Source organism: Rhinoraja longicauda, chromosome 34, assembly GCF_053455715.1.
Source record: "Rhinoraja longicauda isolate Sanriku21f chromosome 34, sRhiLon1.1, whole genome shotgun sequence".
NCBI classification, from domain to species: domain Eukaryota; kingdom Metazoa; phylum Chordata; class Chondrichthyes; order Rajiformes; family Arhynchobatidae; genus Rhinoraja; species Rhinoraja longicauda.
This window is the reverse complement of record NC_135986.1, coordinates 19,467,644-19,492,733: the sequence shown is the minus strand read 5'-3', so window position 1 is coordinate 19,492,733 and position 25,090 is coordinate 19,467,644. Positions and strand designations below refer to the sequence as shown.

At 52.7% G+C, this 25,090-nt stretch overlaps 1 protein-coding gene across 17 annotated transcripts in view; it reads right to left on the bottom strand.

Annotated features, from left to right (window-relative positions):
• Positions 1-7,106, bottom strand: part of LOC144609352 (histone acetyltransferase KAT5) — a 33,017-nt gene extending 25,911 nt beyond the window's left edge. For 8 of the 17 annotated variants that reach the window (XM_078427785.1, XM_078427799.1, XM_078427787.1 and 5 more), the window contains exons 1-4: positions 6,942-7,106; positions 5,273-5,341; positions 2,890-3,026; positions 1,520-1,585 (exon numbers count right to left, since the gene is read on the bottom strand). In XM_078427785.1, coding sequence (XP_078283911.1) covers positions 1,520-1,585; positions 2,890-3,026; positions 5,273-5,341; positions 6,942-7,008 — 339 coding nt within the window. In that variant the 5' untranslated portion in view covers positions 7,009-7,106. Of the gene's footprint in view, positions 1-1,519; positions 1,586-2,500; positions 2,818-2,889; positions 3,027-5,272; positions 5,342-6,503; positions 6,707-6,941 lie in introns of those variants that run through there. The other 9 variants (XM_078427790.1, XM_078427796.1, XM_078427797.1 and 6 more) reach the window with 5 other exon arrangements.
• Between the last annotated feature and the right edge of the window lie 17,984 nt (positions 7,107-25,090).

Here is a 25,090-nt window from a genome sequence, read left to right as displayed (position 1 = left end):
GAAAAAGGGTCTCGACCCGAAACGTCGCCCATTCCTTCTCTCCTGAGACGCTGCCTGACCCGCTGAGTTACTCCAGCATTTTGTGTCCACCTTCAATTTGAACCAGCATCTGCAGTTATTTTCCTACACGTGATGTAGAGAGATTTATAGAACAAATCAATTAAAGATATGATTAAATCAATTAAAGATATCAATTAAACAAATCAATTAAAGTGCCGATGGTAAATCCTTTATCCCTCCTGATGAAAACCCTTTATCCTCGTTACTTTTTCGCACATCTTTCATTCATTTGTTCGATATCTCTCTACATCACCGTCTATATCGCTCCCGTTTCCATTTCCCCAGACTCTCAGTCTGAAGAAGGGAATGTGACATCAGGAGAGCTGGAGGTGTCATGTCCCCCCCCCCCCACCCCACGCATGATAGAAACATAGAAAATAGGTGCAGGAGTAGGCCATTCGGCCCTTCGAGCCTGTACGCACCGCCATTCAATATGATCATGGCTGATCATCCAGCTCAGTATCCCGTACCTGCCTTCTCTCCATACCCCCTGATCCCTTTAGCCACAAGGGCCACATCTAACTCCCTCTTAAATATAGCCAATGAACTGGCCTCAACTACCTTCTGTGGCAGAGAATTCCACAGACTCACCATTCTCTGTGTGAAGAAATGTTTTCTCATCTCGGTCCTAAAAGACTTCCCCCTTATCCTTAAGCTGTGACCCCTGGTTCTGGACTTCCCCAACATCGGGAACAATCTTCCCGCATCTAGCCTGTCCAACCCCTTAAGAATTTTATATGTTTCTATAAGATCCCCCCTCGGTCTTCTAAATTCCAGCGAGTACAAGCCTAGTCTATCCAGTCTTTCTTCATATGAAAGTCCCGCCATCCCAGGAATCAATCTAGTGAACCTTCTCTGTACTCCCTCTATGGCAAGAATGTCTTTCCTCAGATCTGGTGGCGCAGCGGGTAGAGCTGCTGCCTCACAGCACCAGAGACCAGGGTTCAATCCTGACCACGGGTGCTCTCTGTATGGAGTCTGTACATTCCCCCCTGCAGGTACAACCTGCGTGGGTTTCCTCCGAGATCTTCAGTTTCCCTCCCACACTTCAAAGACGTGCGGGTTTGTAGGTTGATTGGTTTCAGTGTAAATGTAAAAACCGTCCCTAGTGTGTGTGTGTGTGTGTGTGTGTGTGTGGGGGGGACGGTGTCACTGTGCGGGGATCGCTGGTCGGCACGGACCCGGTGGGCCGAAGGGCCTGTTTCCGTGCTGTATCTCTAAACTAAACCAAGCGGAGTCACCCTGAACTAGGGGGCGGTCAGGGACGGGGCAGGTTAACATGGGGCCTGTTTCCGCGCTGTATCTCTACACTAAACCAAGCGGACGGAGTCACCCTGAACTAGGGGGTGGTCAGGGATGGGGCAGGTTAACATGGCGACTACACCGACTGGCGGTTATTACACTGGCATCAGCAAAAGCACAGAGCCTGGCGGGAACGTTATTAAGAAGTATGCTGTACCGGTGTAGGAATGGTTTTCCCAATCCCTGCTGCTGAGGAGTGTAGAGAGAGATCGAGCGTCTTCTTCTGAGGAGGAAGAGAGATCAGATTACTGGCGCACATGTTCCAACGTCCCACACACGTCTGGCCTGGGGAGTTTGTCAACACTCAGACCCTTCCTGCTCCTGCCACCCTTCTCGCTCTCTTAAGAGCCATCGAGTCACACCGTGTGGAAACAGGCCCTTCAGCCCAACTTGCCCACGCCGACCAACATGCCCCATCAACACTAGTCCCACCTGCCCGCGTTTGGCTCATAAATCCCTCTAAACCGGTCTAAATATTTTTTAAACGTTGTGATAGTCCCTGCCTCAGCTACCTCCTCTGGCAGCTCGTTCCATACACTGTGTGGAAAAGTTACCCCTCAGATTCCTATGAAATCATTTCCCCTTCACCTTAAACATATGTCCTCTGGTTCTTGATTCCCCTACTCTGGGTAAGAGACTCTGTGCATTTATGGTCTATTCGTCTCATGATCTTATACACCTCTATAAGATCACTTTATAAGGCAATATAGACAATAGGTGCAGGAGGAGGCCATTCGGCCCTTCGAGCCAGCACCGCCATTCAATGTGATCATGGCTGACCATTCTCAATCAGTACCCCGTTCCTGCCTTCTCCCCATATCCCCTGCTATCCTTAAGAGCTCTATCTACCTCTCTCTTGAATGCATTCAGAGAATTGGCCTCCACTGCCTTCTGAGGCAGAGAATTCCACAGATTCACAACTCTCTGACTGAAAAAGTGTCCAACCCCTTAATAATCTTATACGTTTCGATAAGATCCCCTCTCATCCTTCTAAATTCCAGTGTATACAAGCCTAGTCGCTCCAGTCTTTCAACATATGACAGTCCCGCCATTCCGGGAATTAACCTAGTAAACCTACGCTGCACGCCCTCACGAGATGCTAGAAAACTATTCCTTTTCTCCAGAGTTGCTGCCTGACCTGCTGAGTTACTCCAGCGATCGGTGTCGTTCCTTGGTACCAAACCAGCATCTAGAGTTCCTTGTATCTCCAATGTCTTTCAACTGTAGGCAACCTTTTGGAAAGGTGATCTTGGCCCTTGAAGGAGGTCAGGGGCAGATTCACTGTGACGTGATTGGCTGATTGCCGCACTTTGGGATGTGCTGAGGTTACGAAAGGCGACAGTTAACGGGGCGAGACTTTTCCGGATCTTTCCCTGCCGCCTTCCCCGACAAAGCTTCACCCCGTGACCGCTCCTCCCCCCCCCCCACCACCTCTGGCTACCTGGCCCGTGGGGAGGGGTGGGCAAAGGGGGAAGGGGTGGAGGAGGTTAGGGAGTGAGTAGAACAGAGAACAAGGGGTGCCTTTACCAGTTCCCTCTCGGGGGAGTCTGGCCTGGAGCCCGGCAGCCCGTTCTTGGTGGGGGTCTTGGCCTCTTTCTTGGGGAACTGGATTTTCTTCAGGTCCAGCCGCTCGGGAGTGACCCATTCGTCCAGACGCTTGTTGACTGGAGAGAGAGAGAGAAAATCGGAACGAAACTCAAGACTCGAGACGTGCACGGGCGATGGTCACACATCAACCCGCCTGCCCGCCCTCCCAACCCCTCCAGGTTGGCACAGACAGGGCATCACCCTCAACATCCCCTCCCCCCCCTACTCCCCCGAGCTGGCAACAACAGCAGCATCAGCTCAGAACTTCAGATGGAACAGCACCAGAGACCCGGGTTCCATCCTGACAACGGGTGCTTGTCTGCACAGAGTTTGTATCTTCTCCCCATGACCCGCGTTGGTTTTCTCCGGGTGCTTCAGTTTCCTCCAACACTCCAAAGGCGTGCAGGTTTGTAGGTTCATTGGCTTGGCGCAAATGTAAAATTGCCCCTAGTTTGTGTAGGGTAGTGTTAATGTGAAGAGATCGCCGGACGGTGCGGATTCGGTGGGCCGAACGGCCTGTTTTCACAACTTTCAATGTCCAGAATGGGGTAGAGGTGATGGGGTACTGATCCCCACCTGTACTGTACCCCAGTGTTACACACACAGGCACCCGTCCCCACCAGTACTGTACCCCAGTGTTACACACAGGCACCCGTCCCCACCAGTACTGTACCCCAGTGTTACACAGCGACAGACCCGTCCCCACCCGTACTGTACCCCAGTGTTACACACACAGACCCGTCCCCACCAGTACTGTACCCCAGTGTTACACACACAGACCCGTCCCCACCCGTACTGTACCCCAGTGTTACACACACAGACCCGTCCCAACCAGTACTGTACCCCAGTGTTACACACATAGAAACATAGAAAACATAGAAAATAGGTGCAGGAGTAGGCCATTTGGCCCTTCGAGCCTGTACGCACCTCCATTCAATATGATCATGGCTGATCATCCAGCTCAGTAACCTGTACCTGCCTTCTCTCCATACCCCCTGATCCCTTTAGCCACAAGGGCCACATCTAACTCCCTCTTAAATATAGCCAATGAACTGGCCTCAACTACCTTCTGTGGCAGAGAATTCCACAGATTCACCACTCTCTGTGTGAAAAAATGTTTTCTCATCTCGGTCCGAAAAGACTTCCCCCTTATCCTTAAACTGTGACCCCGGGTTCTGGACTTCCCCAACATCGGGAACAATCTTCCCGCATCTAGCCTCTCCAACCCCTTAAGAATTTTATATGTTTCAATACACACAGACCCGTCCCCACCCGTACTGTACCCCAGTGTTACACATACAGTCCCGTCCCCACTGGTACTGTACCCCAGTGTTACACATACAGACCCGTCCCCACCCGTACTGTACCCCAGTGTTACACACACAGACCCGTCCCCACCCGTACTGTACCCCAGTGTTACACATACAGTCCCGTCCCCACTGGTACTGTACCCCAGTGTTACACACACAGACCCATCCCCACCTGTACTGTACCCCAGTGTTACACACACAGACCCATCCCCACCTGTACTGTACCCCAGTGTTACACACACAGACCCGTCCCCACCCGTACTGTACCCCAGTGTTACACACACAGACCCGTCCCCACCCGTACTGTACCCCAGTGTTACACATACAGTCCCGTCCCCACTGGTACTGTACCCCAGTGTTACACACACAGACCCATCCCCACCTGTACTGTACCCCAGTGTTACACACACAGACCCATCCCCACCTGTACTGTACCCCAGTGTTACACACACAGACCCGTCCCCACCCGTACTGTACCCCAGTGTTACACACACAGACCCGTCCCCACTGGTACTGTACCCCAGTGTTACACATACAGTCCCGTCCCCACCATTACTGTACCCCAGTGTTACACACACAGACCCGTCCCCACCATTACTGTACCCCAGTGTTACACACACAGACCCGTCCCCACCATTACTGTACCCCAGTGTTACACACACAGACCCGTCCCCACCATTACTGTGCCCCAGTGTTACACACACAGACCCGTCCCCACTGGTACTGTACCCCAGTGTTACACACACAGACCCGTCCCCACTGGTACTGTACCCCAGTGTTACACATACAGTCCCGTCCCCACTGGTACTGTACCCCAGTGTTACACATACAGTCCCGTCCCCACCATTACTGTACCCCAGTGTTACACACACAGACCCGTCCCCACTGGTACTGTACCCCAGGCTTATACATGGACAGTTATTTTACCCGATTGTTTAGGATGCCACAAAGTGGTGGACAGGGGTTAAGGAGAGGAGGGAGCTTGTGGGGATAGTTAGGACAAGAATACTTACAGTCAATGTAATGGACATAGAATACTTTCCTTCCGCTGATGTCTTTAACGCTCAGGATCTCAGCCAGAGCTGGGGAGGAAAGGAGCAGAAAATGCGTCAGTTAAGTTGTCAGTTAAGAGGTCATGCCTACCCTCACAGCCAGACGCTGCAAATGGAGACAAGTGGATACCACAAGTGGGGGAGAGCAGCACCTCCACTCAGTAACTGGAGGCCGGCACAGTGGTGCAGCGGGTAGAGCTGCTGCTTCACAGCGCCGGAGACCCGGGTTCCATCCTGACCCCAGGCGCTGTCTGCGCGGAGTTTGTACGTTCTCCCCGTGACCTGCGTGGGTTTCCTCCCACACTCCAAAGATGTGCGGGTTTCTAAGTTAATCGGATTTGGTGAAAATTTGTAAATTGTCCCTAAATGTGTACTTGTTTCTCTCTCATAGAAACATGGAAAATAGGTGCAAGAGGATGCCATTTGGCCCTTCAAGCCAGCAATGCCATTCATTGCAGTCATGGCTGATCATCCACAATCAGTAACCCGTGCCTGCCTTCTCCCCATATTCACCGAGAGGTCTATCTAACTCTCTTTTAAATTCATCCAATGAATTGGCGTCCACTTTAAATTCAGCCAGTGAATTGGCCTCCACCGCCTTCTTCAGACTGATTGTGCGTGTGTGGGGGAGGGGCTGGAAGAGAGATGGGGGGGGGGAGACAAATTCTGGAGAGTGATAGGAGGATACAGTTGGGAATGGGTGGATACGGGTGTGGGTGGGTGGATACGGGTGGGAATGGGCGGATACGGGTGGGAGTGGGCGGATACGGGTGGGAGTGGGCGGATACGGGTGGGAGTGGGCGGATACGGGTGGGGAATGGGTGGATACGGGTGGGAATGGGCGGATACGGGTGTGGGTGGGCGGATACGGGTGGGAGTGGGCGGATACGGGTGGGAGTGGGCGGATACGGGTGGGAGTGGGCGGATACGGGTGGGAATGGGCGGATACGGGTGGGAGTGGGCGGATACGGGTGGGAGTGGGCGGATACGGGTGGGAGTGGGCGGATACGGGTGGGGAATGGGTGGATACGGGTGGGAGTGGGTGGATACAGCGGCAGCGCCACAGGCGGCGGGAGGCCGCCACTGCAGCGCATTGAGACCTCCAGCGGCAGCGTCACAGGCGGTCGGAGGCCGCCGCTGCACCCGGTCGGACAATCCGCCCGCCCGCCCGTCCGCCATTTTAGATACTCACGCCACTCGTCCTCGTTCTCCTGGTTCCTCCTGAGGACGGGCAGGCGGCACCCCTCGACCACCTCCATGGGCCGGGAGCGAGGTGGGAGCCGGGTGCGTACACGGGGAGTGAGTGTGTGTGTCCCGGGACTGCCCACAGCCGCGGCCAGGCGGCAGCGACACTAGCGGCGGAAGGGAGTCGGTATTGTAAACCCACAGGAGTCCTCCAGCGGCAGCGACACTGGCGGCGGGAGGTCGGCATTGCGCCGGGCGACAGCGCCGCCGTGGCTGGCAGACCGCCACTGCAGCCTGTGTAGACCTCCAGCGGCAGCGACACTGGCTGCGGGAGGTCGGCATTGCGCCTGGCGACAGCGCCACCGTGGCTGGGAGGCCGCCACTGCAGCCTGTTTAGACCTCCAGCGGCAGCAACACTAGCGGCGGGAGGTCGGTAGATACTCACGCCACTCGTCTTCGTTCTCCTGGTTCCTCCTGAGGACGGGCAGGCGGCACCCCTCGACCACCTCCATGGCCCGGGAGCGAGGTGGGAGCGGCGTGGGTGTGAGCGTGGGGAGGGGAGGGAAGGGGGGGGGGGGCGGCGCCGCCCTTCGTCCTCAGCGCCTCCTCCTCCCCGCCGCCGCCATCTTGCCTGCAGGACCCCGGGGCTGCCCACACTCCGCCTGCGCCCAAACCCTCAAATAACAGCCAACAACAACCAAACAACTCAAAATACCCCCCCCCCCCCTACACTTCACAACCAAATAACTCCCCTTCACAACCAAACAACCCCCCTCCACTTAACAACCAAACAACAAATAATATAAGAAGATAACTGCAGATGCTGGTACAATTGCTATTGAGGGCGAGCAGCGTAGGTTCACCAGGTTAATTCCCGGAATGGCGGGACTGTCGTACGTTGAAAGACTGGAGCGACTAGGCTTGTATACACTGGAATTTAGAAGGATGAGAGGGGATCTTATCGAAACGTATAAGATTATTAAGGGGTTGGACACGTTAGAGGCAGGAAACATGTTCCCAATGTTGGGGGAGTCCAGAACCAGGGGCCACACAGTTTAAGAATAAGGGGTCGGCCATTTAGAACGGAGATGAGGAAAAACCTTTTCAGTCAGAGAGTCGTGAATCTGTGGAATTCTCTGCCTCAGAAGGCAGTGGAGGCCAATTCTCTGAATGCATTCAAGAGAGAGCTGGATAGAGCTCTTAAGGATAGCGGAGTCAGGGGGTATGGGGAGAAGGCAGGAACGGGGTACTGATTGAGAATGATCAGCCATGATCACATTGAATGGTGGTGCTGGCTCAAAGGGCCGAATGGCCTCCTCCTGCACCTATTGTCTAAATTGAAGGTATTTATTCACAAAATGCTGGAGTAACTCAGCGGGACGGGCAGCACATCGGATGACGTTTTGGGTCGAGACAGGGGTGGCAACGGTGGCGCAGCGGTAGAGTTGCCGCCTTACAGCGAATGCAGCGCCGTAGACTCAGGTTCGATCCTGACTACGGGCGCCGTCTGTACGGAGTTTGTACGTTCTCCCCGTGACCTGCGTGGGTTTTCTCCGAGATCTTCGGTTTCCTCCCACACTCCAAAGACGTACAGGTCTGTAGGCTAATTGACTGGGTAATATGTTAAAAAAAATTGTCCCTAGTGTGCAGGGATTGCTGGGCGGCGCGGACTCGGTGGGCCGAAGGGCCTGTTTCCGCGCTGTATCTCTAAATCTAAATCTAAAGACTTCTTCAGACTGATAATTCATTGTATATTGATTGTTTCCATTGTGTCTACAAGTACACACAATTATGAGTGGCCTCTTCAGAGATGCTGCCTGTCCCACTGAGTTTCTCCAGCATTGTGTGTCTATTTCCAGATAATATACTTCCCGCCAGAAGATGGCGGCAGCAAACATGGATGAGAATTGGCTTGGATGCTTCTGGCTTGACTGATAACATTAAAAACTCTTAATCTATCTATATATCATTCATCAGTCACTGAAAGGAAGCATACCGGTACCACAGGCAGTGAAGAAAGCCAATGGAATGTTGGCCTTCATAACAAGAGGAGTTGAGTACAGGAGCAAAGAGGTCCTTCTGCAGTTGTACAGGGCCCTAGTGAGACCGCACCTGGAGTACTGTGTGCAGTTTTGGTCTCCAAATTTGAGGAAGGATATTCTTGCTATTGAGGGCGTGCAGCGTGGGTTTACTCGGTTAATTCCCGGAATGGCGGGACTGTCCTATGTTGAAAGAGAGAGCTATATAGAGCTCTTAAGGATAGTCAGGGGGTATGGGGAGAAGGCAGGAATGGGGTACTGATTGAGAATGATCAGCCATTGAATGGTGGTGCTGGCTCGGAGGGCCGAATGGCCTACTCCTGCACCTAATTGTCTATTGTCTATATATATATATCTATATACTAAAACTCTGAAGAAGGTAGCACCTCACCTAGCACTCTGCCCTTTATAATCTCATTTAATGTGCAATCAATAATTTACCTGCTCTCATTGATGGTTTTACATTCACCGTTTACATGCTATAAACTCTATGTAGGAAAATAGCTGCAGATGCTGGTCCAAATTGAAGGTATCACAAAAATGCTGGAGTAACAGCAGGTCAGGCAGCATCTGTGGGGAACATGGATAGGTGACGTTTCACGGAGTGCTGGAGTAACTCAGCGGGTCAGGCAGCATCAGCCTTAAACTCACATCAGTCTGAAGAAGGGTCTCGACCCGAAACGTCGCCCATTCCTTCTCCTGAGATGCTGCCTGACCCGCTGAGTTACTCCAGCATTCTGTGAAACGTCACCTATCCATGTTCTCCACAGATGCTGCCTGACCCGCTGAGTTACTCCAGCACTTTGTGATACCTTAAACTCTAGGTTAAATGTCAAGTCTATTTGTCACGTACACATACAAAATGTGCAGTGAAATGAAAGTGGCAACGCCTGCGGATTGTGCTAAACTACAAAACAGAATTGGAAATTAAATTATAACACAAAAAAAAAATTAATACAGTAAATTAAATGAGTCCCTGGTGATATGAGAGTTGACAGTCCTGATGGCCTGTGGGAAGAAACTCCGTCTCATCCTCTCTGTTTTCACAGCGTGACAGCGGAGGCGTTTGTCTGACCGTAGCAGCTGGAACAGTCCGTTGCTGGGGTGGTAGGGGTCCCCCATAATGTTGCTGGCTCTGGATCTGCACCTCCTGATGTATAGGTCCTGCAGGGGGGTGAGTGTAGTTCCCATGGTGCGTTCAGCCGAACGCACTACTCTCCGCAGAGCCTTCCTGTCCCGGGCAGAGCTGTTCCCAAACCAGATTGTGATGTTTCCGGACCTGCTTTACCTTTATAAATGCTTTACCTTTTACCGTTTACATGCTTTAATCCCCTGTCTATATGTATTGTATTGTATTGCACTGTGTAATTGTATGGTACTGTATCGTATTGTACTGCCCTGTCATCCCCTGTCTATATAGAAACATAGAAAATAGGTGCAGGAGTAGGCCATTCGGCCCTTCGAGCCTGTACGCACCGCCATTCAATATGATCATGGCTGATCATCCAACTCAGTATCCCGTACCTGCCTTCTCTCCATACCCCCTGATCCCTTTAGCCACAAGGGCCACATCTAACTCCATCTCAAATATAGCCAATGAACTGGCCTCAACTACCTTCTGTGGCAGAGAATTCCACAGATTCACCACTCTCTGTGTGAAAAAAACAGTTCTCATCTCGGTCCTAAAAGACTTCCCCCTTATCCTTAAACTGTGACCCCTTGTTCTGGACTTCCCCAACATCGGGAACAATCTTCCCGCATCTAGCCTGTCCAACCCCTTAAGAATTTTGTACGTTTCTATAAGATCCCCCCTCAATCTTCTAAATCCCAGCGAGTACAAGCCGAGTCTATCCAGTTTTTCATTGTTTTGTATCTCTGTTGCACAATGGCCCCCGAAGGCTCTCTGTTTCGTCCCATTCGTTGCATGATGTGCAAGGAGGGGAATGACAAATAAACTGAACGAAACTAAACTGTGCGTCCTATTTTTTTCAACAACCGCTGCCACAGCGGGAAGCCACAGGTGGTCTAGTTCATCACAAACTTCTCAATGAAGGTATCACAAAATGCTGGAGTAACTCAGCGGGTCAGGCAGCATCTCAGGAGAGAAGGAATGGGTGACGTTTCGGGTCGAGACCCTTCTTCAGACTGATGTCGGGGGGGGGGGGGGGGGGGGGACAAAGGAAGGATATAGTTGGAGACGGGAAGATAGAGGGAGAACTGGGAAGGGGGAGAGGAAGAGAGGGACAGAGGATCTATCTAAAGTTGGAGAAGTCAATGTTCCTACCGCTGGGCTGCAAGCTGCCCAAGCGAAATATGAGGTGCTGTTCCTCCAATTTGCGGTGGGCCTCACTATGGCACTGGAGGAGGCCCAGGACAGAAAGGTCAGACTGGGAGTGGGAGGGGGAGTTGAAGTGCTGAGCCACCGGGAGATCAGGTTGGTTAAGGCGGACTGAGCGGAGGTGTTGAGCGAATGTCATCCCACATCGTGTTGCAGCATTGGTACCCGCACCAAGGGCCCTGCATACAACCACAGAATCAAAGATGGACACAACGTACTGGAGTAACTCAGCGGGACAGGCAGCGACCCTGGAGAGGAGGAACGGGTGACGATTCGGGTCGAGACCCTTCTTCAGACTGAGAGACGGGGAAAGGGAAAAGAGAGGTATAGACCGTGACGTGGAGCGATATAGGACAAACTAGACCAAGTGGACCCGTTGGGCCTAAACCTCTCCTGCATTGGTGCAGCACCCTCCCCTCCCCTCTCCTCCCTCCACCCCCTCCCCCTCCCTCGCTCTTCCCCTCCCCCCACTCCATCCCCCTCAACCCCCCTTAATACTCCTCCCTCCTCCCCCTCCCTCCCTCTTCCCCTCCCCCCACTCCTTCCCCCTCAATCCCCCTTAATACTCCTCCCCCCACCCTCCACCCCCCTCCTTCCCTCCCCTCCCCCTCCTCCTCCCTCCCTCCCTCCCTCCCTCCTCGCCTCTGCCCCTTATTTGGGAGTGCAGAAGTTGGCAACCCTATCACAGGAAGAACATGTAAACACACACACGTGCATTCATGCGCACACACACAGATATGCAAACATACACAGGTGCACACACACACAGACACAAACACACATACACACGCTCACACACACACAGATATACAAACATACACATGTGCACACACACACACACAAAAACACACATACACACGCGCACACACACAGATATACAAACATACACAGGTGCACACACACACACAAAAACACACATACACACCCGCACACACACACAGATATACAGATACTTTGTGAAATACAAATATACACAGGTACACACACACAGACATACACACACACACTCACACACAGATATACGAGCAAAGACACAAAAATACACACTCATACACACACACTCATACATAAATGCAAATACACACAGACATACATACACACTCACAGATATATGAGCAAAGATAGACACTCAAAAATACACACGCACTCACAAATACACACAGATGCATACACAGACACACTCACAAACACACGCACACACAGATATACAAATCCAGACACACACACAAATACACACACACATACCCGCACACACACACACACACGTACACAGACACACTCACACGCACAGACACACAGAAAAACGAAGAAACGGACATACACGTGGACATGCACATCTACAAACATAGACAGGGCCGAGGTCAGGATGGAACCTGGGTCCCTGGGTGCTGCCTGTGTTTGTATGTGCGCGTGTATGTCCAGGAGCTGTGAGGCAGCAGCACCACCCGCTGTGTTCTAGACACCATTCCTCTGCCCTGGAATGTGGTCGGTCCCCAACTCTCTGAACCACCCCGGGCTGAGAGGCAGCGAGCAGCTTCTGCACAGCCCCACCCCCTCACACGAGGGGCCCACTCTGCTCCCTCACCTCCCCAGAGTCACAGAGGGACACAGCATGGAAACAGGCCCCTTCAGCCCAACATTTGTACGTTTGTACGTTCTCCCCGTGACCTGCGTGGGTTTTCTCCGAGATCTTCGGTTTCCTCCCACACTCCAAAGACGTGCAGGTATGTAGGTTAATTGGCTGGGTAAACGTAAAAATTGTCCCTAGTGGGTGTAGGATAGTGTTAACGTGCGGGGATCGCTGGGCGGCACGGACTTGGAGGGCCGAAAAGGCCTGTTTCCGGCTGTATATATATGATATGATATGATATGGTGCCCACACTGGCCAACATGCCCCATCTACACTAGTCCCACCTGCCCGCGTTTGGTCCATATCCCTCCAAACCCGTCCTATCCATGCACCTGTCGAACTGTTTCTTAAACGTTGGGATAGTCCCTGCCTCAACTACCACCTCCAGCAGCTTGTTCCATACACCCACCACCCAATGTGTGGAAAAGTTAACCTTCAGACTCCTGTTAAATCTTTTCCCCTTCACCGTAAACCTGTGTCCTCTGGTCCTCGATTCCCCTACTCTGGGCAAGAGACTCTGTGCGTCGACCCGATCTGTTCCTCTCACAGCACCAGAGACCCGGGTTTGATCCCGACTATCTGTACGGAGTTTGTACGTTCTCCCCGTGACCTGCGTGGGTTTTCTCCGGGTGCTCCGGTTTCCTCCCACACTCCAAAGACGTGCAGATTTGTAGGTTAATTGGCTTCTGTAAATTGTCAATTGTCCCTAGTGTGTGTAGGATAGTGTTAGTGCACGGGGATCGCTGGGCGGCGCGGACCCGGTGGGCCAAAAGGCCTGTTTCCGCGCTGTATCTCTAAAGTCTAAACTAAGAACTGTGAAGTGTTTTGGTTGTACTAAGGTTTTGGGCTTTTGCGTAATATGGATTATTTTAATAAAATGTTATTTATGTGTTTACAAGCTTGTCTGTTTCTGTGTTTGAAAAAGAAAGAAAATAGGTGCAGGAGGAGGCCATTTGGCCCTTCGAGCCTGTACGCACCGCCATTCATTGTGATCATGGCTGATCGTCCACAATCAGTAACCCGTGCCTGCCTTCTCCCCATATCCCTTGATTCCACTAGCCCCTAGAGCTCTATCTAACTCTCTTTTAAATTCATCCAGAGAATTGGCCTCCACTGCCCTCTGTGGTAGAGAATTAATTCCACAGATTCACAACTCTCTGGGTGAAAACGTTTCTTCTCACCTCAGTTTTAAATGGCCTCCCCTTTATTCTTAGACTGTGTGTGGCCCCTGGTTCTGGACTCCCCCAACATTGGGAACATTTTTCCTGCATGATTCTATGACTCTGAACACAACTTCGAGCAAAATAGCAGAGCACAGAATACAGTTTCTCAGTATTGTAGCACTACTCTTCCAGGGAAAAAGTCCGATGTCCGCAATGAGGTTGGTTGGAAGATCGAGGCTGCATCCGACCTGAAGGGAGGAAACACGAAACGCCGGAGTAACTCAGCGGGACAGGCAGCATCTCTGGAGAGAGAAGGAATGGGTGACGTTTGCGGCCGAGACCCTTCTTCAGACTGAGAGTCGGGGCAGAGGGAGACACACAGATATGGAAGGGTAAGGTGCGAAAACGAGAGATCAAAAACGAGACTTTCAAGCTTCTGTACCTTCTGCCAGATGGGAGCGCTGGGGGGAAGAGAGTAGGGTTGCCAACTTCCTCATTCCCAAATACGGGACAAGGTGACGTCACCGCCCCGCGCCCCACGTGACCTCACCCAGCCAGCGGCCACGTGCTCCCGCTCCACCAATGGCGGCCGCCCGGGATGGGAGGCGGGTTGCTACACAACCTCCATAGGCGGCGCCCGGGCGTATACACAGTCCGGGACCACAGTGTCCGGGCCTACACTGTCCGAGCGTACAGCGTCCAGGCCTACAGCGTCCAGGCCTACACTGTCCGGGCCTACACTGTCCGAGCCTACAGCGTCCAGGCCTACAGCGTCCAGGCCTACACTGTCCGGGCCTACACTGTCCGAGCCTATATCGTCCAGGCCTACACTGTCCAGAACCAGGGGTCACAGCTTAAGGATAAGGGGGAAGTCTTTTAGGACCGAGATGAGAAAACATTTCTTCACACAGAGAGTGGTGAGTCTGTGGAATTCTCTGCCACGGAAGGTAGTTGAGGCCAGTTCATTGGCTATATTTAAGAGGGAGTTAGATGTTTCCCTTGTGGCTAAAGGTATCAGGGGGTATGGAGAGAAGGCAGGTACAGGCTACTGAGCTGGATGATCAGCCATGATCATATTGAATGGCGGTGCGTACAGGCTCGAAGGGCCGAATGGCCTACTCCTGCACCTATTTTCTATGTTTCTATGTTTACACTGTCTGGACCCACACTGTCCGAGCCTACAGCATCCAGGCCTACAGCGTCCAGGCCTACACTGTCTGGACCCACATTGTCCGGGCCTACAGCGTCCAGGCCTACACTGTCCGGGCCTACACTGTCCGGGCCTACACTGTCCGGGCCCACACTGTCCGGGCCTATACTGTCCGTCTGGGCCTACACTGTCCGGATCTACAGCGTCCAGGCCTACACTGTCCGTACCTACACTGTCCGGGCCTACATTGTCCGGGCCTATACTGTCCGTCCGGGCCTACACTGTCCGGGCCTACACTGTCCGGGCCTACAGTATCCGGGCCTACACTGTCCGTCCGGGCCTACACTGTCCGGGTCTACACTGTCTGGACTCACACTGTCCGGGCCTACACTGTCCAGGCCTACACTGTCCGGGTCTACACTGTCCGGGCCTATACTGTCTGTTCGGGCCTACACTGTCCGCACCTACACTGTCCAGGCCTACACTCTCTGGGCCTACAGTATCCGGGCCTAAAACATCTCCCGGGCCTAATACGGGACAAGGGCGGTCCCGTAAGGGACAAACCAATTTAGCCCACAATACGAGACGCCCCTACTTATACGGGACGGGTGGCAACGCTCGAGGAGGGAGAGGGCCGACAATGACTCCCAATGAGTTTTGAACTTGTGAAAAGGTCACTGTAGTTACCCAGGTAACAAAAATATATTCCCAGAATGAAATACAATAATAAATGACCTTTGTTCTCGTCTAATCAGCTAGGCTGAGAGAACCGTTAGTGCGGTGCTGCATTGTTAGATAATCATTCACGAGTAGATCAGTGATTGCCGTTTAAACTCAGCCTGCTGTTGTGCACAGGGGTTGGGCAGAGGAGATATCTGCACACCAACCCACTGAGCTGGGAACCCATCCCTGTAGCCCTACTGTACTAGCTGGTGTGAAAACAGGGAGGGACGGTACTCACACACACACTCACACACACTCACACACACACACGCGCACACGCACACACAAGCACACGCACGCACGCACTCACAAGCACACACATGCACACGCACGCACGCACACACACTCTCACATTCACACACACACTCGCACATTCACACGCACACTCACACACGCACTCACACATGCACACTTACACACGCACATTCACACACTCACACACACATGCACGCACGCACACACTCACACACACACGCACTCACACACGTGCGCACACACACACACACGCACATGCACATTCACATGCACGCACACACATACACACACACACACATGTACTGACAGCCATTTAAAAGAGAGTTAGATAGAGCTCTAGTGGTTAGCGGAGTCAGGGGATATGGGGAGAAGGCAGGCACGGGTTAGTGATTGTGGACGGTCAGCCATGATCACAATGAATGGTGGTGCGTACAGGCTCGAAGGGCCAACTGGCCTCCTCCTGCACCTGTTTTCTATGTTTCTATGTTTCTAATGAAGAATCTATCTATCTATCTCAGCCTTAAGTACATCCACTGACTTGGCCTCCACCAGCCTCCTGTGGCAAAGAGTTCCACACGGGTGGAGCCACTACCTTTGGGCGGTGTGGAGGTGCAGGGTGCAGGGTGCAGGGGATACGCTGGGTTGGCGGGACCGCTCGTCAGACCGGTTCTGCCGTCGCCCACGGGCTGCGCTGGCTGCGAAAACAAACCACCTCTCGGATTTCTTGGAGGCCCAGGGTGTGTTGTTGGAGCTTGTTATTCTCTCTTTACTCGCCCAGCTCGTGAGGGCTCTGCGGCAGATTCCTGGCCACCGCAAGGCCGCCGGTCATCCTGCCCCGCACGGTGACAGTGTGCCAGCTTTGGTCGGGCAGAGCCCGGTGAAGCACACACCCTCCCCTTCCCCTCCCCATTTAACCCCACTTATCCAACAGCATTTCACATGCAAATGCCCTGGAATTAACTCACTCACTCAGAGTGGACGAGACGCAAACAAGTAACTCACATGCCACGGGTGTGTCAGAGATTAGGGGTCAAACACACACTCCTTACACACACACGCGCTCGCACACACACTTGCACACACACACACACACACACACAGACAGACACACATGCACACACACTTACACACACACACATGCACACACGCGCAAAAACACACACACACATACACACACACAGACATACAAGCACACACACACACACACGCAAAAACATACATGCACACACACACACACACACACACACAAACACATATACACACACACACACACACACACACACACAATCTAAATAACCCTTTTGCAACCAGTACCCACGTGAGTGAGACCTGCACGAGATAGCCCAGCTGTTGGCAGTTGTGCAGTAGAAAGCAGAAAAAATATATACACGCACTCACACGCATGCACACACACACACACGCGCAGACACACACACGCACGCACAGACACACACACACGCATGCACACACGCACATACACACACACACGCATGCACACACACACACAGGCACACACGTACACAGACACACACGTACACAGACACACACGCGCGCACACAGACATACACGCGCACACACACACGCGTACAGACACACACACACAGACACACACGCGCACACACACACTGACCCTCACTGGGGGCAGGTGAGGGAGGAGTGATTGGTGGGTGGGTGGGTGGAGTAAGTGACTGGGGGGAGAGAAGATGAGTGAAATGTATATGGCGGCACGGTGGCACAGCGGGTAGAGGCGCTGCCTCCCAGCGTCAGAGACCCGTGTTCCATCCTCACCTCGGGCGCTGTCTGTGTGTAGTTTGCACGTCCACCCTTCTCCTCATTTTCTCCGGGCGCTCCGGCTTCCTCCCACATCCCAAAGACGTGCGGGTTTGCAGGGTAAGCGGCCCTCTGTAAATTGTCCCCTAGTGCGTGGGGAGTGGATGAGAAAGTGGGATAACGTAGAACTCGTGTGACCGGGCGATCGCTGGTCGACGTGGACTCGGTGGGCCGAAGGGCCTGTTTCCATGCTGTGTCTTTCAATCGGTCCATCGGAATGGTCAGCTGGTGAGATAGCAACTTTAGTGTGGTTTAGAGATACAGCGCGGAAACAGGCCCTTCGGCCCACCGAGCCTGCGCCGACCAGCGATCCCTGCACACTAACACTACCCTACACACACACTAGGGACAATTTACATTTTATACCAGCCCAATTAACCTACAAACCTGGAGCGTGGGAGGAAACCGAAGATCTCGGAGAAAACCCACGCGGGTCACGTACAAACTCCGTACAGACAGCGCCCGTGGTCGGGATGGAACCCGGGTCTCCGGCGCTGTGAGGCAGCAGTTCACTAGGTTGATTCCCGGAATGGCGGGACTGTCGTATGTTGAAAGGCTGGAGCGATTGGGCTTGTATACACTGGAATTTAGAAGGATGAGGGGGGATCTTATTGAAACATATAAGATAATTAGGGGATTGGACACATTAGAGGCAGGAAACATGTTCCCAATGTTGGGGGAGTCCAGAACAAGGGGCCACAGTTTAAGAATAAGGGGTCGGCCATTTAGAACGGAGATGAGGAAGAACTTTTTCAGTCAGAGAGTGGTGAAGGTGTGGAATTCTCTGCCTCAGAAGGCAGTGGAGGCCAGTTCGTTGGATGCTTTCAAGAGAGAGCTGGATAGAGCTCTTAAGGATAGCGGAGTGAGGGGGTATAGGGAGAAGGCAGGAACGGGGTACTGATTGAAAGTGATCAGCCATGATCGCATTGAATGGCGGTGCTGGCTCGAAGGGCTGAATGGCCCACTCCTGCACCTATTGTCTATTGTCTATTGTCTACCCGCTGCGCCACCCTGCCGAACTGTGTCGAGGGGGGGCAACAGTTAACATTCCAGATGAATGAATCAGGAAGACTTAGAAATGCGTTACATTGCAGAGAAAGAGAGACGAGTGGGGAGAACAAAGGACTAGGGTGGAGACCAACAAAATAACTGTTGACAGCAGGTGGGTGGGTGGGGTGAGCTGTTAATCACAGCTAAACTGTCTGCAGAAGTGTCAACAGAGAAGCCTCCACAATTGCTTCTAGTTCCAGTTCAATTAATTGTCCCGTGTACCGAGGTACAGTGAGAAGCTTTTGTGTTGCGTGCTAACCAGTCAGCGGAAAGACAGCACACGATTACAATCGAGCCGTCCACAGTGTACAGAATATCAGCCAAAATATTATGACCACTGACAGGCGAAGTGAATAACATTGATTATCTGTAGGAAAATAACTGCAGATGCTGTTTCAAGTTGAAGGTGGACACAAAATGCTGGAGTAACTCAGCGGGTCAGGCAGCGTCTCAGGAAAGAAGGAATGGGTGACGTTTCTGAAGAAGGGTCTCGACCCGAAACGTCACCCATTCCTTCTCTCCTGAGATGCTGCCTGACCCGCTGAGTTACTCCAGCATTTTGTGAATAAATACATTGATTATCTTGTTACAATGGCACCTGTCAAGGAGTGGGATATATTCGGCAGCAAGTGAACAGTCGGTTCTTGAAGCTGACGTGTTGGATGCAGGAGAAATGGGCAGGAGTAAAGACCTGAGCGACTTTGACAAGGGCCAAATTGTTCTGGCCAGACGACTGGGTCAGAGCATCTCTGAAACGGCAAGGCTTGTGGGGTGGTCCCGGTCAGCAGTGGTGAGTACCGACCGACAGTGGTCCGAGGAGGGACAAACCACAAACCGGCGACAGGACTGGGTCAGAGCATCTCTGAAACGGCAAGGCTTGTGGGGTGGTCCCGGTCAGCAGTGGTGAGTACCGACCGACAGTGGTCCGAGGAGGGACAAACCACAAACCGGCGACAGGCAGGGTGTTGGGCGCCCAAGGCTCATCGAAGCGCGAGGGCAACGAAGGCTATCCCGTCTGGTCCGAACCGACAGAAGGTCGACTGTGGCACAAGTCACAGAAAATGTTAATGGTGGTCACGGGAGGAATGTGTCACAATACACAGTGCATCGCACCCTGCTGCGTATGGGGCTGCACACGGAGGACCAACAGCATATTAGGCAGGTGTTTTGGCTCAACGGGTCATAATGTTTTGGCTGATCAGTGTACATGATAAGGGAATAACGTTTAGTGCAAGATAAAGTCCAATCAAAGGTAGCCCTAGTTTGTAGGTTAATTGGCTCTCTGTAAAATTGCCCCCTCGTGTGTAGGCAGTGGATGAAGTACTGGGACCGCACCTGGAGTACTGTGTGCAGTTGTACAGGGCCCTAGTGAGACCGCACCTGGAGTACTGTGTGCAGTTGTACAGGGCCCTAGTGAGACCGCACCTGGAGTACTGTGTGCAGTTGTACAGGGCCCTAGTGAGACCGCACCTGGAGTACTGTGTGCAGTTGTACAGGGCCCTAGTGAGACCGCACCTGGAGTACTGTGTGCAGTTGTACAGGGCCCTAGTGAGACCGCACCTGGAGTACTGTGTGCAGTTGTACAGGGCCCTAGTGAGACCGCACCTGGAGTACTGTGTGCAGTTTTGGTCTCCAAATTTGAGGAAGGATATTCTTGCTATTGAGGGCGTGCAGCGTAGGTTCACCAGGTTAATTCCCGGAATGGCGGGACTGTCGTATGTTGAAAGACTGGAGCGACTGGGCTTGTATACGCTGGAATTTAGAAGGATGAGAGGGGATCTTATCGAAACGTATAAGATTATTAAGGGGTTGGACACGTTAGAGGCAGGAAACATGTACCCAATGTTGGGGGAGTCCAGAACCAGGGGCCACAGTTTAAGAATAAGGGGTAGGCCATTTAGAACGGAGATGAGGAAAAACCTTTTTCAGTCAGAGAGTTGCAAATCTGTGGAATTCTCTGCCTCAGAGGGCAGTGGAGGCCAATTCTCTGAATGCATTCAAGAGAGAGCTAGATAAAGCTCTTAAGGATAGCGGAGTCAGGGGGTATGGGGAGAAGGCAGGAACGGGGTACTGATTGAGAATGATCAGCCATGATCACATTGAATGGCGGTGCTGGCTCGAAGGGCCGAATGGACTCCTCCTGCACCTGTTGTCTATTGTCTATAGTGTGAACGGGCGATCGCTGGTCGGCATGGACTCGGGGGGCTGAAGGGCCTGTTTCCATGCTGTATCTCTAAACTAAACTAAAAACTAAAGTCATATTCATACAGTGTGGCAACAGGCCCTTCGGCCCAACGTGCCCACACCAGCCCATGTGTATCTGTACACTGTGGACGGCTCGATTGTAATCATGTGTTGTCTTTCCGCTGACTGGTTAGCGCGCAACAAAAGCTTCTCACTGTACCTCGGTACACGGGACAACAAACTGAACTGTAACCGAGGGTCACCAATGAGGTAGATGTGACCTGCGTGGGTTTTCTCCGAGATCTTCGGTTTCCAAAGACGTACAGGTATTAGGGTTAATTGGCTTGGTGTAAGTGTAAATCGTCCCTAATGTGTGCAGGATAGTGTTAGTGTAAATGGGCGATCGCTGGTCGGCACGGACTCGGTGGGCCGAAGGGCCTGTTTCGGTGCTGTATCTCTAAACTAAACTAAACTAAACTAAAGATAGGCACAAAAATCTGGAGTAACTCAGCGGGACAGGCAGCATCTCTGGAGAGAAGGAATGGGTGACGTTTCGGGTCGAGACCCTTCCTTCAGACCGCCCGAGTCTCGAGTCTTGACCCGAAACGTCACCCATTCCTTCTCTCCAGAAATGCTGCCTGTCCCGCTGAGTTACTCCAGCACTCTGTGAAACATCACCTATCTATGTTCTCCACAGATGCTGCCTGACCCGCTGAGTTACTCCAGCACTCTGTGAAACATCACCTATCTATGTTCTCCACAGATGCTGCCTGAGCACGATAGCGCAGCGGTAGAGTTGCTGCTTTACAGCGAATGCAGCGCCGGAGACTCAGGTTCGATCCTGACTACGGGTGCTGCACTGTAAGGAGTTTGTACGTTCTCCCCGTGACCTGCGTGGGTTTTCTCCGAGATCTTCGGTTTCCTCCCACACTCCAAAGACGTACAGGTATGTAGGTTAATTGGCTGGGTAAATGTAAAAATTGTCCCTAGTGGGTGTAGGATAGTGTTAATGTACGGGGATCGCTGGGCGGCACGGACTTGGAAGGCCGAAAAGGCCTGTTTCCGGCTGTATATATATGATGATGATGATGATGATGACCCGCTGAGTTACTCCAGCACTCTGTGAAACATCACCTATCTATGTTCTCCACAGATGCTGCCTGACCCGCTGAGTTACTCCAGCACTCTGTGAAACGTCACCTATCCATGTTCTCCACAGATGCTGCCTGACCCGCTGAGTTACTCCAGCACTCTGTGAAACGTCACCTATCCATGTTCTCCACAGATGCTGCCTGACCCGCTGAGTTACTCCAGCACTCTGTGAAACGTCACCTATCCATGTTCTCCACAGATGCTGCCTGACCCGCTGAGTTACTCCAGCACTCTGTGTCTATCTTCGGTGTAAACCAGCATCTGTAGTTCCTTCCTAAACAACTAAACTAAACCTGTTCACACTAGCTTTGAGTTATGCATTGTTTGAGAGGTTTGTTGAAATGTGGGAAGAATGTTGTTCATTCCTCTCTGTATCTCTAATCTGGTGGGGGTACCTCGAATGTGCTGAGGAACCCAACCGGTCAGCATCTGTGGAGGAAATAGGCGGGCGATGTTTCAGGACGTGACCTTTCCTCATTCTGAAACCAGTCGGCATTGAGTCACAGTCACCCAGCACAGAAACAGGCCCTTCGGCCCAACTCACGCATGCTGACCAAAATGCCCCATCTACACTAGTCCCACCTGCCCACGTTTGGCCCATATCCCTCTAAACCCGTCCTATCCATGTACCTGTCCCAATGTCTTTTATATGTTGGGATAGTCCCAGCCTCAACTACCTCCTCTGAAGAAGGGTCTCGACCCGAAACGTCGCCCGTTCCTTCTCTCCTGAGATGCTGCCTGACCTGTTGAGTTACTCCAGCACTCTGTGAAACGTCACCTATCCACGTTCTCCACAGATGCTGCCTGACCCGCTGAGTTACTCCAGCACTCTGTGAAACGTCACCTATCCACGTTCTCCACAGATGCTGCCTGACCCGCTGAGTTACTCCAGCACTCTGTGAAACATCACCTATCTATGTTCTCCACAGATGCTGCCTGACCCGCTGAGTTACTCCAGCACTCTGTGAAACGTCACCTATCTATGTTCTCCACAGATGCTGCCTGACCCGCTGAGTTACTCCAGCACTCTGTGAAACGTCACCTATCCACGTTCTCCACAGATGCTGCCTGACCCGCTGAGTTACTCCAGCATTTTGTGAAATAGATACCTTCGATTTGTACCAGCATCTGCAGTTATTTTCTTATACCTCCTCTGGCAGCTCGTTCCATACGCCCACCACCCTCTGAGTGGAAAAACGTTGCCCCTCAGGTTCCTATCAAATCTGATAATACACAAGACATCAGTGGGGCCACATTTGGAGTGTTGTCAGTTTTGGTCACCCTGTCACCGATCTAGTTCTATGTTCCTGGCATGATGCTAAGGCTTTGCACCTGTGTTGGAATGCTGGTTTAAATCGCAGGTAGACACAAAATGCTGGAGTAACTCAGCGGGTCAGGCAGCATCTGTGGCGAACATGGATAGGTGACGTTTCACAGAGTGCTGGAGTAACTCAGCGGGTCAGGCAGCATCTGTGGCGAACATGGATAGGTGACGTTTCACAGAGTGCTGGAGTAACTCAGCGGGTCAGGCAGCATCTGTGGCGAACATGGATAGGTGACGTTTCACAGAGTGCTGGAGTAACTCAGCGGGTCAGGCAGAATCTCGGGAGAGAAGGGATGGGAAGCTTCTGGACCTGAAACGTCACCCATTCCTTCTCCCCTGAGATGCTGCCTGGCCCGCTGAGTTACTCCAGCATTTTGTGTCTACCTATGCTTTGCTCCCATCATTTCTCTCTTTCTCTCTCTTTCTCTCTTTCTTTCTTTCTTTCTCTCTCTCTCTCTCTCTCTCTCTCTCTCTCTCTCTCTCTCTCTCTCTCTCTCTCTCTCTCTCTCTCTCTCTCTCTCCCTCCCCCCCCTCTCTCCCTCTCTCCCTCTCTCTCCCTCTTTCTCTCTCTCTCCCTCTCCCTTCTCCTTCCCCCTCTCTCCCCTTCTACCTCTCCCGCCTCTTCAACTCACTCCCTCTCTGTTTACCTCCCACTCCTTCTCTCTCCCTCTCTCTCTCCCTCTCTCCCTCTCTCCCTCTCTCCCTCTCTCCCTCCCCCCCTCCCTCCCTCCCTCCCTCCCTCTCTCTCTTTCCCACTCCCTCCCTCTCTCTCCCCCCTCACTCCTCTCTGTTTATCTCCCACTCCCTCTCTCCCTCCCTCTCCCTCTCTCTCTTTCTCTCCCTCTCCCCCTCTCTCCCCTTTCTACCTCTCCCCTCTCTCCACCTCACTCCCCCTCTGTTTATCTCCCACTCCCTCTCTCTATCCCCCCCCTCTCTCTCTCTCCCCCCCCCCCCCCCTCTCTCCCCCCCCCCTCTCTCTCCCCCCTGGTTTCGAGCAGCAGCAGCAGCAGTTTGGGCGTGTGCTAGGCAGGTTCAGGGACAGCTCGAGTCCCAGCAGGTTGCGCCTGTTTGCGGTTTCTGTTCTGCCCCTCCTCCCCGCGGCCTGCACCGCGCTGCTGCTCTGCACAGCTCCCTGCCCGGCTCCCCACTCCCAGAGTACAGGCCCTTCGGCCCGCCGAGCCCGTGCCGACCAGCGATCCCCGCACACCAACACACGAGGGACAATTTTACATTCACACCTACAAGCCAATTCACCCACAAACCTGTACATCTTTGGAGTGTGGGAGGAAACCGGAGCACCCCGCGAAGACCCACGTAGTCACCGGGAGAACGTGCAAACTCCGTACAGACAGCACCCGTAGTCGGAATCGAACCCGGGTCTCTGGCGCTGTGAGGCAGCAGCTCTACCCGCCGCGCCACCGTGCCAACGTGTGTAGGATAGTGCTAGTGTACGGGGTGATCTCTGGTTGGCATGGACTCCTTATGATGAAAGAATGGATCGACTGGGCTTGTATTCTCTGGAATTTAGAAGGATGAGAGGGGATCCTATTGAAAGATATAAAATTCTTAAAGGATTGGACAGGCTCGATGCAGGAAAAATGTTCCCAATGTTGGGGGAGTCCAGAACCAGGGGCCACACACACAGTTTAAGAATAAGGGGTCGGCCATTTAGGACTGAGATGAGGAAAAACATTTTCACTCGGAGAGTTGTGAATCTGTGGGATTCTCTGCCACAGACGGCAGTGGAGGCCGATTC